General features: G+C 41.7%; 1 protein-coding gene across 2 annotated transcripts in view; it reads left to right on the top strand.

Annotated features, from left to right (window-relative positions):
* The window catches only part of nrg2b (neuregulin 2b), a 70068-nt gene extending 59555 nt beyond the window's left edge, over positions 1-10513 (top strand). For both annotated transcript variants that reach the window (XM_042419342.1, XM_042419341.1), the window contains exons 7-11: positions 613-742; positions 1865-1992; positions 3392-3607; positions 6157-6340; positions 6975-10513. In XM_042419342.1, coding sequence (XP_042275276.1) covers positions 613-742; positions 1865-1992; positions 3392-3607; positions 6157-6340; positions 6975-7451 — 1135 coding nt within the window. In that variant the 3' untranslated portion in view covers positions 7452-10513. The remainder of the gene's footprint in view (positions 1-612; positions 743-1864; positions 1993-3391; positions 3608-6156; positions 6341-6974) is intronic.
* The last annotated feature ends 2936 nt before the right edge of the window (positions 10514-13449 follow it).

The following is a 13449-nucleotide window of genomic DNA, read 5'->3' as shown; positions in this document are numbered from 1 at the left end:
GGTTTTGAACAGTAATGTAAAATGAGAAGTTTAGAGGAGAAATGTCTCTGGCACATAACTACACAGTTTTTTTGTAAGTGTTCACAAGCCAACAAGGTTTGAAACCACCACTAGAATAAAATGTAAATACTCATGTAAAGTACATGTACCTCATTATACTTAGTACAGTACTAAGTTACTATCTACTACTCATGTAGAGTGAAAAAACACTACCCCACATTCTCTTAGCTAAAAGACGTTTGTTTGTTCGTTGGTTGGTTTGTTGGCTTGCCACATTGGCAGCATAAATTCATGCCAAATTCCCAATCACAAAATGTTAATCAAGGCCTTCTCTTATTAATTAAACCCAGCTGCTGATCATGGTGTAAGTTTTTATAATCAGAAACTTTGCTGTAGCTCCAATAAAGAGGCCAGCAGTGCCTTAATAGCATTGCTGCAACTGTAAAACGATCATATGATGAATAGAGTGCTAGCAAAAGAAGTAATGAAAGCTATGGACAGAGATAGACTGGATTTGTTAAAGAGCAATAGTAGCAAAAGGATATTAGTCACTCTCTCTTAGGGTTTGAGTTCAGATCACTTATTGTTTCTTCATCATCACCAACTCTCCAGGAAGCAGAGGAAGAAGATGCAGAGTCACCTACACCAGAACCAAAATCAGTGTGTGGAGCAACCCAACCGCATGCTGGCAAATGGGCCCAACCACCCCGGTCCTGGTCCCGAGGAGATTCCCATGGTTGACGTGAGTCCAAACAGTAGAAACACACAGCAGAGGCAGGTACAGATAATCCTGATGTCAGTATGAACTAAGAGACATGTTGAGGTCACCTCCAGACAACCTTGCACCTCATGTTGCAAGAAGTTTCTGAGAGGCAGAGCTGCTCTCGAGGCAGAAATAAATAAGTAACCACAGTTTTTTTTTTTGAAATTTCAACAGTTAAGTGGCCTGACTGAATGTCAAAGCAGGTGAAAGTTATAGTTAATGGCAAGAGGGATATGTTTTATGATATTTCATAATATTAGCTTTTTAATTTTTTTTACTTTAGAAATAAATGAGGGAAATTAAGCATAAGCCATAAAGTCAAAAGCAGAAAGTTCTTAAGTTGGTGCCAAAGTGGGTGTGGTTGCCAATCTGTACCAGAGTCTCTAGGCATCAATGATTTTGTTTTAGCTCCTGATAGCCAACAAAAAAGTACAAGTCACATTATGAAACCTCCAGGCTGACTCCGCTTCCTGATCGAAGTGCACAGCCTCTGCTGAAATATAGCCTGATATATCAGAGCTTTAATTAAATATAACTGTCCTATAAATAGGATTTCGGTGTCAAAATGTTCAGAATACCCTCAGATATTCATTAATGCTAAAGTAGGGACAGAAAAAGAAAAAGACAGTAGAACTGGATGTCAACTTCACCAGAGCAAACCGCACAGGATGCCCGCAGAGCCTCTGTTGGTTCATGTGTCTTTATGTGAGGTGGCGTTACCCTGATGAAATCTGTTTATCTTTGGCACTCAGATTTAACTCCACCAAGGAGGTTCCTTTAGCCTCCCAAGAGTCTCTATGTAAATAAAACTCTGATCCAGCAACAACACAGGGGAATATGGTGGCACATAACTGACAGACCTGAAAAAGAGGGCAGAATACACCTACCATCCTCTTTGAAACACAATGGGCATGAGTCAGCACAATATTGGCTGTGAAAACTGTGAAAAGAGAGAAGTGATAAGGAGTTATAACACATATGTACAGAGGAATATCCTCAAAGCCGTTGTATATTAATGTAAAATGTATAATTTTGTTATGAAAGCATAGTAAAAGTATTAAAACGTGTGTGTGTATGTATGTATGTGTGTGTGTTTTGCAGTACATCTCCAAGAGTGTCCCTACGACAGAGTGTGTGATCAGCCACGGAGCTGAGGGTGCAGGCAACTACGCAGGCAGCCGAATGTCTACCCGCTCCCACCACTCTACCACTGCCTCACATGCTTCCAGGTAGAACTGACACACACATATCCCTGCAAATGGGCATGTACACATATGCTAACATTGGAAGTATAGTTCTATAGTTCTTATTATTCTTTATACAATATCTTACAGGTTTGGTTGTCAGCAGTTTTCACGGGGAGCAATACTTTGGTAGAAAGTAGTTCCAATAAATAACAGAGACAATGTTTCTGGAACAAAAATGAATTGTCAATTTCAGTCTTTTAAATGTAATTTTTCAATGCTTTCACACCACATACGACATTCTGTTTAATCCAATGGAAGCAGAGACGATCATATAAAATGAAAACTATCTGCGTGACTAAGTACCACTAGAGCTAAGTAAGAAAATGGGTTTTTGTTATTTGGGTAAACTAATCCTTTAAATACAAGTTTTCAAAATCTTCCAATTAGGTGAGGTGAGGTAGGTTAACGTAGTCCAACTTGTTTCAAAAATGTTCTCAATTTACAGAAGTGCATCATTCCACAAATATAAAGATAATATCAAATGAGTCAAGAAGAGAAAACGTCTGGCAATCACATCAGAAACTCACCACAGTGGCAGATTTGTCAGTCACATTACAAAATATAACATTTTAAAGATGTGTTACCAAAATTTTCACAACTGGAGGGCAGAATATTGACTTTACAAACTTACTGCAGTGAGCTTATCGGGTTTCAATAGCTGACATGTTAGCCAAACAGTTGCCCAACTTTAACACATTTAACACACACAGAACAACATGACCATTTCAAGTCCAATTGGGATGTCTAACTTCTACAGTTTGTCTTTGATTTTCTTCACTTTGTCTCCTCACCATTTACTGCTGGACAGGTAGTGTAGCAGAGTTGGTTGTTGATTGTGAGTGTGATTGGTAGTACTAACAGCTCTGACACATTACGTAGAGTAACTTGATTCAGTGGTTTATCAAAATGTAGTGATGTTATTGAGTTGCAATTGTGTTGTGCTCTTTTTACCACAAATTAAAAATCTGTATACCTCAGTGCTTGGAACTCACTGGGATCATTTTTATGTAAGGTAACATGAGGACAGGTATTGCTGTGGCACTAAATACATTGTTGATGGCCCACTGCGACTGAATGGTAGCGGAAACACTGAACTTTATAATGACATCGATGAAACTGTATTTAATGTGGATTGTGACATAATGGCTGGTACCCCAACCGGTTAGTATCAGTGCCAATACTGATCCAGCATATTGGATCAGTGTATCCCTATTAAAAGCAGTTGATTGTGCTTTAAGTACTTTAATATGTGTGCTTTAATAGACATTGACATAAAAGTGTTTTTGGCATTTTATTCTCTTTAGCCAGCCTCTGAATCCTCCTGCCTCCTCAGTGCTGTTGTAACCTTTTAAACTTGTTCTGCTAACACCCACACCTGCAGACACGAGGAGCAGACGTGGAGCATGGAGCGAACAGAGAGTATGAACTCAGACTGCCAGTCAGGTGGGCTGTCCAGCTCTGTGGGAACCAGTAAGTGCAGCAGCCCGGCATGTATGGCAAGGAGGGCTGCCCACTGGGGCTGTACGGACATGTCCGGACCGGGAATGCAGTACGGGGATTCCTACGACTCGCTAAGAGACTCACCTCACAGTGACAGGTAGGAAAGGTGGTAATGTGTGTCTGTGTGTGTGTGGTGATGCTGATGGTTTTGAGAGTTAACTCTCTGTCTTTATTCTTGACTCTACAACACTTTTGCTTTTTTTGTGTTTTTTGATGTTCTCTTTGGCGACCCCAAGTGGCAGAAAAAGTTTACTGTTACAAATTTTCTGAATGTTTGAAGGACTTCATTACCCAGATACCGTATATTATAATGTGACGTTATACAGTAAATCAGTGTTATCTAGGTACCTAAACTTATTCTTCACGTTTAGTGGTAGTGCAGGTAATAAAAAGATTTAAACATGATTTTTCTCTGTCTGAACAGTGCTCACTCATTTATATTGATATTTTGGATCTTGTTAGCAAAAGAAAATTCCACTCTTTGATACATATTTTGATAAAAATCAATCTGTGAAGGTCAGTAAGTAAACAAGAGAGTCTACAGCCATGCTAGGGGCTCTTTGAGGCTGACGCAGCTGTGCTTTGAGCTAATGGCTAATGAGATCTTAGCATGCTCACAATGACAAAACTAACATGCTGCTATTAAGCAGGTATAATGTTGAGCATCTTTGTTTAGCATGTTAACATTCTTACACTTTCTAATTAGCACAAAACACAAAGCACAGCTGAGGCTGATGGGCACATTAGTTTTGCAGGAATTTGGTCATAAATTAACATATTGGACAAATTGAAATTTTGACCTGAGGGTGGTACTAGGTAAAAAGTTGAGGGATCACCAACAGACGACAGACTTACATTGCCATCCCCTGAGCAATGCTGCTAGCATGGCTAAACAGTCATCTTTGAGTGTTGTAGATAGACCATTTTATTTAGAAAATGGACTAGAGTGGTCAGCTGCTTTGTGTCTCCCCACTCTGCTATTTACCTAGTTTCAAACAAATTTAGTTGCTAAAAGTAAGATAATTTGCCAAAAAAAAAAAAAAAAAGGTTTCGATAGAAAAGATTTTAATGCATCCAAGATGTAATTCATGATAAGCTACAAATATTTTGGTGCTAAGTAAATTCTATCAGGATTAGAATCTGGGATCTCTGCTGTGGCGAACCTGTGTTTTACCAACTTAGCTGGAGTGTGGTGCAGCAGTCGGACTCATACACTCTTCGTAGCAGTGGTGGCACATGTGCAGTGATGTGTTTTTGAAATTCTTGGGACCGACTGAGTGGGTGGTCGAGGTCGCTCAGCAGTTAGCCCTGTCAGCTCTTTTCAAAAAGGTCCTGCATGCCAACTCGAGACAACAGGCTTCAGTGTCTCTGTTTGGAGTTTGTTCTCTCTGTGGGGGCGGCTGTGGCTCAGGAGGTGGAGCGGGTCGTCCACTAATCAGAAGATCGGCGGGTTGATTCTGGGCTCCTCCAGTCCACATGTGGAAGAGTCCTTGGGAAGATACTGAACCCCAAATTACTCCCGATGGCTTTGCCATCGGTGTGTGAGTGTGTGTGTGAATGATTAGATCCTCCTGATGAGCAGGTTGGCACCTTGCATGGCAGCCTCTGCCATCAGCATATGAATGTGTGTGAATGGGTGAATGTGGCTTGTAGTGTAAAAGCGCTTTGAGTGGTCGGAAGACTAGAGAGGCACTATGCAAGTGCAGTCCATTTATCATTTACCATTCTCTGTGTTTGTGTGGTTTTCATTTGGGTGCCCTGGTTTCCTCCCACAGCTCATGCAGGTTTACCTTGCGAGGCAGCTGGATTCACATGATCACGACATCACAAGATCACACCAGACTCCATCTTGTCAGGCTTCAAGTTATGTGCTTGTGTCCGAACCACTGGTGGTTCAGACCAATCAGCATCCTATGAGGATTCTCGCGTGATCTCATGAATCCAGCTGCCTGGTAAGATGGTGATAGACGGTGATAGACAGATGGTTCATCCAATCACCTGCCAAGTATTTTTTGAAAGTGCCTGCCTTTTTCAGTTTCCAAGCATGACTTCTCAGATGGTTCTGTGTAACAAACCATCAGGTTACATGCAGGTCAGATGGACTGGAAACACTTAACTGACTGCAGATGTAAGTGTGGTTGTTAATGTGTATGTGTTACTCCTGTGATTGAATGGCGACCTGTCCAGGGTGTACCCTTCCTCTTTCCCAGTGCATGCTGGGATAGGCTTACGTAAGAGGATAGGTTGCTTAGAAAATGGATTGATGGGATTGATACTGACCAGCTACTGCTATCAGTCCAAATCACAAAGCATCAGAGAGGTGTGTCTCCACTTTTCTACCCCGCTGATTCATCTTGTCTACGTTTGATGATGTGTATCGTAAGGTCACTGGCAATAAAACTACTGTACCTTAGTGCCAAATCAAAATACATATGAAATGTAGTTGTCATTAAACAGTGACAAGTGAAATTTTCATCCAGAGAGCTTGTTGCTGCACTTGTAAAGTTAGTGTATTCTATCAACCAGATGTGATTCTCTGTTACATATGTGGGATAGCGTTGGTGGACTTTCTTACTTCAGTACATTTGTATGTCTTAAGTTTTGATTCATACAGTGTGATAATCTACTGTTATTTTTTCCATCCAGATATGTGTCTGCGCTGACCACGCCAGCGCGCCTGTCTCCGGTGGAGTTCCACTACCCCCCGCTGCCACCCCAGGTGCCCACCTTCCAGATCACTTCGCCCAACACAAGCCACGCCCTCTCCCTGCCCCCCGCCGCTGCCGCCTACCACAGAGATGACGACCAGCCACTGCTACGTTGCCCTGATGTACGTACACAAATTTAGTACATACATACCAGGAACTGTCATGTGATTAGAGCAGCATTGGGACAACATGACAACAGTTAAAGGATAAGGCTGGTGATGTTCTGTATTTTTTTTCACTGTCAACAAATCCCACCAAGGACATAAATCTTTCAAAGCTGGTTGTGAATATATACCAGTAAATAGTATATTTTTGGGAACTAATTTCAGCTGTGGATTTGGTGCTTTAGTAAATATTTTCTGAAGGGTGTGGGATTGAATCAAAATAAACTACAGTACCCATGTTCATGGTAATGAAGGAACATGTCACCCAGTGCAACAACATGGCACATTTTTGATTTGTTTTTGGACAACAGTGGAGGTCAATGGCACAGAGGAATAAGCTGTGTATATTTGGCTACACAGACAATACTATTAAGAAGGATCAGTTGATTGTTTGTTTTGGTCTTTTCATGGGATTTGTCACAATAAGAAAAGTATAGAATGTCACCAGACATATCCTTTAAACCTGATGGTCTACGTCCATGTATTGGCATCCACCCTGCTGACGAAACCCACTGACAAACACACACTTTCATCCAGTTTAGTGGAGTGATGTAGATTCTAAAAAATCCTGCTCTCTGTTTTACGTTTTTAGGATGGAAGTTTATACAGGCAGCCCCGGCGTCCGCGGCGACCCTACCTGACAGAGAGCACAGGAAGTCTACCATCCAGCCCCTACCGTCTCCCTGATGACGAGGCCTACGAGACCACCCAGGAGTACGCCTCTTCACGGGAACCCATCCGGAGTCGGCGCCGCCCGCGACGCAACCGCCTCAACGGACACATCTCTCAGCGGTCAGTGGGCCTACGGGACTACAGCTCGCAGAGCTTCAGCCAGTCAGAGGAGGAAGAGGAAGAGGAGGAGGAAGAGGACACTCACGGGGAGAGCACACCTTTCCTTAGTATGCAGAACATGAACGTGGACCTGCCCTTAACCGTCCCGGGTTTCCGTTCGTCATCGGGTGCGGACACACGGACTCACCGCGGGCTGAGTCGGCCGGGGACGCGCAGCAACGGGCAGAGTCGCGGCTCCCAGTCGCAACGCTCCAAGGCTGACAACATGCCCCTTTAAGACTTAAGACCTCCCCCCTACACCCACCCATACACCCCTGCCACCCCCCACCCCCTCCACCTCACATACTCCCCTTCCTCCTACACACAACCAGTGGACTAGAGACCTGCACCTAGGAGAAATATTTTTATTTTGTATAACAGACAGATATTCTAAACAAATGAAATATTTATTTTCATTTCAGCAAAAATTGTCTACTAGCTAACAGCAAAGACTTTTTTTATAACGGGGGGGAAATATTTATATGTAAAGTTTTTTGATTTACAGCATTATGAGAGATGAAAAAATAAGAGAATTACGTGCCAATTTTTTCACGAGTTAGATAAATAGAATAATATTGTGGTGCCTTTTGCTGTATGCTGAAGTCGGAGGTCCCATTGAGTTTTTGTAGCCTTTCTTATAAAGACTCCTCGTTTTTATAGAGACCAACCCTCTTCCTTCCTTTTGCTTTGGTTTTTTCTCTGATTTGGGATCTTCCTCTTTTTGAACTGTGATCTGATTATGTCATCATGCAATATTGATTCCTCCTGTGTAAAAGGTGTCTGTTTACATGAGTATGATCCACGCGATGCGCTCGTTTCACAGGGACATTTAGTCACTGACGCAACCGGATGTGTAGGGTAGTTTTCTTGGATGATTTTTGGATGAATCTTTCCAGATGAACACACATCGTTCATTTATGTCCTCGTACGCTGCCTGTCAGTCATTTGTTGTTATTTCTGTGAAGACAAGAGTGTTAGGGAGCTGTTGAGGGAAAGTGACCTCAGATTCCTGTGTAGGTGTTCAGGGTGCTGCCATGTGACTGGTGGTGTTTGCAATGTGTGTGTGTGTGTGTGTGTGTGTGTGTGTATGTATGTGTGTGCCTGTATGCAGTCTGTACACCTCATGAAGCCTCATTTGGTTGGCGCCTCCGTTCACCTTCGAGGGTGTGGTCTCTTGTTTGACTGACATGCTCCTCCCACCAATCCTCACGCTGCCAGAAGCTCCATTGCACTGTAAGAACCTCCCTCCGTGAGCAGTCATTGGCCAGGGAGCTGCCGATCCAAACCGACCTAACCAATCCAGTTGTAATCCAGCCTGACTCTGGCCTCCCGTGGACTGCCCAGCCCGCCCGTTTCCTATGCCAGCAGCTTAGAGCCGCACTGTGTCTCAGGACTTCCCCATCACATCACAGCCAAAAGACTCAAGCAGAGAGAGCACGTCATCTCAGTCACAGTTCAGTCCGCAGGCCAGATCCACATCCCCTCACTCTCCTTCCTGTCCGTCCGTCAGCTTTGTTGCGTTCACTCGTGGCCATGATTAAGGGAGTGTTGGTAAAAACTCTTGAAATCAGAAGGGAGATTCAGTTACTTTCTTTTTTTTACTTCAAAAGGTTGTGTGTACGTGTGTAAGTGGGCATGTGTGTAGTGTGTGGGTCACAATGATGACGATGATGATGATGATGATGATGATGATGACGAAAAAATGATGTTGAGACCACATCTGTTCGCTCTGATGCAGGGGCGTAGCTAGGAAATCTGGGCCCCCTGAGAGGAAAATGATCTGGGTTCCCCCCTTTCTTTTTTGTACTAATATAATCCTACTGGAAACTTTACGGGCCCTCTCCAGCTGTGGGGCCCTAGAATTGTCACCACCTTTCACCCCACTAGCGACGGCACTGCTCTGATGGGGGGGAAAAAAGTGCTTGCATTGAGGGTGCAGGTTCCCACTGCTAGAGAGTGAGTTGTTGAGTCTGATTCTACTTTTTATTTAGCTCACAGCCAAACAGTGGTATATGATAATACTGATTACTGCATCCTTGATTTGCATTCCTATACTTTTATTGATTGAACTTACTTTGCTTGGTCATATTGACTGAATGATCTGTTACATGTCTGTCTCTGTCTGCCCCCTTCACCTCGCATCGCCTCGTCCCCTCACCTTCATGTCTTTCTTACCCCCTTACCGACCTTCAGAAGCAACTAGCGTTGGATGAATCGAGGCCCCATCTCCTGACGAGTACATATTACTGAACAGCACACTAACAGTAGGCTGATCATGTCAGAAACTCTTCCACTTCAGATATATACATCGGGTTTAGAGACCCTTTCAAGTTCACTGAGGAAAATGTGTCAGATACAATATATGTCCCTGTTAGAGTTAATTTTCAATACGTAGAGTTGTTTTCGGTTTGTTTCCTTTTGTTCACACAGGAGATGCATGGATCACAGATGTAGAGAGTATCTTAAAAATGACGAGGAACCCCTCAGATTCAGGGGAATCATACTAGAATTATATAAAAACATTATTTGGGTTCATGGCCCAAAGGTCTGGTTAGTTTTGTCTTACTATCACTGTAATCAATCTGGGATTTGCAATGTGGAAATACTGCAAGTGAGGGTAGTGTGCTTCTAGAGCTAGTTGAATTGTTAACACCCCCCGCCCTCTTTCTCCTCACCCTGCACTCCCCCCTGCCCTGTACATACACATACATACTTATATTATACACACCCCATACATAATGAAGCACACACACATACACACACACACACACGCACACACACACACACACACACACACCAAGCCCTTCCATGTTTGTGTTTGTCAAGCAGTTTGCCTTTGTCTTTTTTACCTCCCGACTCCCTCTCTCCTCTTTCCCTCCCCCTCCCTTCCTTCCCCCCTTTTCCTCTTCCTCGTCCTCGTCCTCCTCCTCCTCCTCCTCCTCCTCCTCCTCCTCCTCCTCCTCCTCTCCTCTCCTCTCACTCCCAAACCCCCACCCCCTGCATGTCCTAGTGGTACTGGTAGTTGGGTGCATGGAAAAAGCAGCAAGCAAATCGTTTTTCCACTCGGTGAAAAAAATAAAAATGTGTCTTCATTTTAACATTCAGCAATAAATCCCCTTCTCTTCATGTCCATCATTCTTGGAATATGCTAGAAGATTTTTTGCAAGTTTTATCAAAAACATACTACTTGTAAAAGAAGAAAAATCCCAAACCACCCCTTCATATGAAAAATAAAACTTTATTCCTACCATTTTGAAACAGTCCTGTCATCTTTGTAGCAAATAAAACAGTTGTTTCTTGTTTTGTTTTTTGTTTTTTTCTGAGAGCTCCGACTCATTATCGGTGCCTTTTTTTTGGAAAGAAGTCGTGAAAATCAAGAAGGAAGTGCACCAGCTATACGGTAGGAGTCAGAGTTGCACAGATAGGAACACTAGATGGCAGCATTGACTTTATCTATAGTTTGATGTGTCTATAATTTGAATGATGGTAACTTGTGTGTGTGTGTTAGTTATGGAAAAGAAATTATGTTACACATAGAATATTACTTTTAATATTTCATGCTGCTTCAAAATGTTTTTTTTTATTTTATTATTATATGTTTTACAAAATGTTAAATAATGGCTAATTGTAGAGTATGATACCTTTGTTCAAACAGACCTATTTCACAACAGACATTTTGTCATAGCAGGAACAGCACAGGTGTGAATGATAATGTTAATTAAGGCTGCATTTTATTCAGCTTTACCACTTCCAGGGCACATCTGTGCTTTTCCTGCCCTGACAAGTCAAAATGTCTATACCTTTAATCAGTCTGTAGTCTGTGATAGTTTGTTTAAATCAATATTTTATAGATGTAAACGGAAAATGTTCAATCTAATGGATTATGTTGTGGGTTATTTTTCTTAAAAAGATACAAAGTGGTATGTGACGAAGTACATTTTTAAAGCTACTTTCACACACTAGCTGATGACAAACTTGGATGAGAACAACTGAGGAGTGTTTTAGTTCTCCACTGCTCTTTACCTCTCAACACCTCCTCCCCCCCACACACTATAATGCATTACCCCTTCAGACTGTAACGGCATCTGATATATCATACTCAAGTCACAGTTCGACATTTTTCAAGCATTTTTGCCTTTATTAGGTGGTAGACAGCTGGCTGGAAATGACTTGAAGAGAGACATGTAGGATGACATGCAACAAAAGTCTCTGGCCAGACTCAAACCAGGGATGTTACAATAATGTGGTCAACGTCTTAAACCGTTAGGCCACCAGGATTTTTCATTGTAATGTCCCCATCAGACCACTCAGAATCATTTTGAATGAAAAACACTGTAGCAGTATTGAGATGCATCATCCCTTTGGTTGGTCAAAACAAGAACAAAGATGTCTGAAACGAGTTTTTCTAAAAAGCACTTTTAAAGACACTGGAATTATTATGTCCACAGGAAGACATATTTGTTTACTTTTGTCCATCTTCACATAATCAAAGTGACCAAATCACAGTAATATAGCTAATCCACCATGTAAACGATATAAACCCAAATAGCTACAACCTGAGTTCAAATTATTTATAAAGTCTGCATATAGGTACAGACTTTCCCCCTCATATTTAATATACAGTACTGTGCAAAAGTTTTAGGCACCAAAATTAAAGTGAGGATGCTTTAAAAAATAATGCTATGTATAGTTTTTATTTATCACTTAGCTTCGAACAAAGTTCAGTAAAGAGAAAATAACTAAATCAAATCAGTATTTGGTGTGATCACACTTTGCCTTTAAAAATGGCACCAGTTCTCCTCGGTACGCTTGTGCACAATATTTCAAGTTTCTTGGCAGGTTGGTTGTTCCAAGCATCTTGGAGAACAAGTTTCTGTTCCTCTGTGGATTTAGGTTATTCAGTTGGTTCTATCTTTATGTAATCCCAGACTGACTCCATGATGTTGAGATCATGCCTCTGTAGGGGGGGGGACCCTAAAACTTTTGCACAGTGTATATATCATAGATGAGATTCAAAACAGTAGATATATGGAGCGAATTACACACTCATGATGAAAAAAAGGAACAAGAACACACACACACACACACACACACACACACACACACACACACACTATAGCTGTAACACAAATACCAAAGAAACTTGTACGACCAGTTGTCACCTCAAAGCCTGCTCATTTCTACAGTGGATTCCAAATAAAACGTCACCAACCTTTGTGCATGCACAGTTCACTATTGTGACTCACAGACTGGGACCTCCAACAAACTATACTATATATGATTATATATACTATATACAATAATTATATATAACTATACTATAGATGAGGTGGGATTGATGATTTGTGTGTGTGTGTTCTTGTGTGAGAGAGAATTTCACAATGGAATGAAACCAAATGGATTTAATAATGCATCCACCTGGTAGTTATGAAGAAATAATCAATAAAAACAGATCATATTTGTGTCACACTAACTCAACTACATGGCAAAGGTTATTGTTTGAAGAGTTCCTAAATGAAGAGTTGAATTTGAAAGTTTGCTCTTTGAATTCTGGGTTTACAGCTCTTTCCAGGTTTTTAACTGCATCAACCAGTTTAAAGCTTTGAACAGGCTTAAACCTCTAGAAAAAGCTAGTAACTGGACCTTGAGTTAAGGTTATTTTTCAGTATAAACATCAATAACCCTGGTTTAACATCAAGCTTTTTCAGGCACTTAACCCTCAGAGTGTTATGTGTCAGTATAATAACCCCCTGTCCAAAACTAACTATTCTAGCAATCAACAACTGATTTGTAATGTTTAGCAGTTCAGATACCCAGCACCAAAGACATTAATTAGTCACTCTATATTGCTGATTTTATTTGACTGTTTTTCTTTGTTCTGTCAAAAGTGAGCAGGAGGACAGAAAACACGCAGCGACACTAGAAGCTGCTGCTGCTGTTACTTTTCTTGCTGATCGTTTGCAGCAGATTGGACTGAAACTGCTGGCATCAAATGACAACTGGATGGTATAGATCACCAACGTCAGAAGTCTTACAACATCAAGGTTTCATGCACCAGACACACCCCAGGAATTTCATGCAGCCCCTCCTCACAAATCCAGTTTAACCTGACGACTGGAGGGCTTTGGGGTGACGAGTCTCTGTGATAACGTCACTTTGAATGTCTCTGGGGAGAGATCTATGCTCATCACCTCGGGCACCTCTTTATGTTTTAAAATGTGAGAGTAAACTTGGAA

Source organism: Thunnus maccoyii, chromosome 8, assembly GCF_910596095.1.
Source record: "Thunnus maccoyii chromosome 8, fThuMac1.1, whole genome shotgun sequence".
NCBI classification, from domain to species: domain Eukaryota; kingdom Metazoa; phylum Chordata; class Actinopteri; order Scombriformes; family Scombridae; genus Thunnus; species Thunnus maccoyii.
The sequence above is the reverse complement of the archived record's forward strand: the minus strand, read 5'-3'. Positions and strand labels throughout refer to the sequence as shown.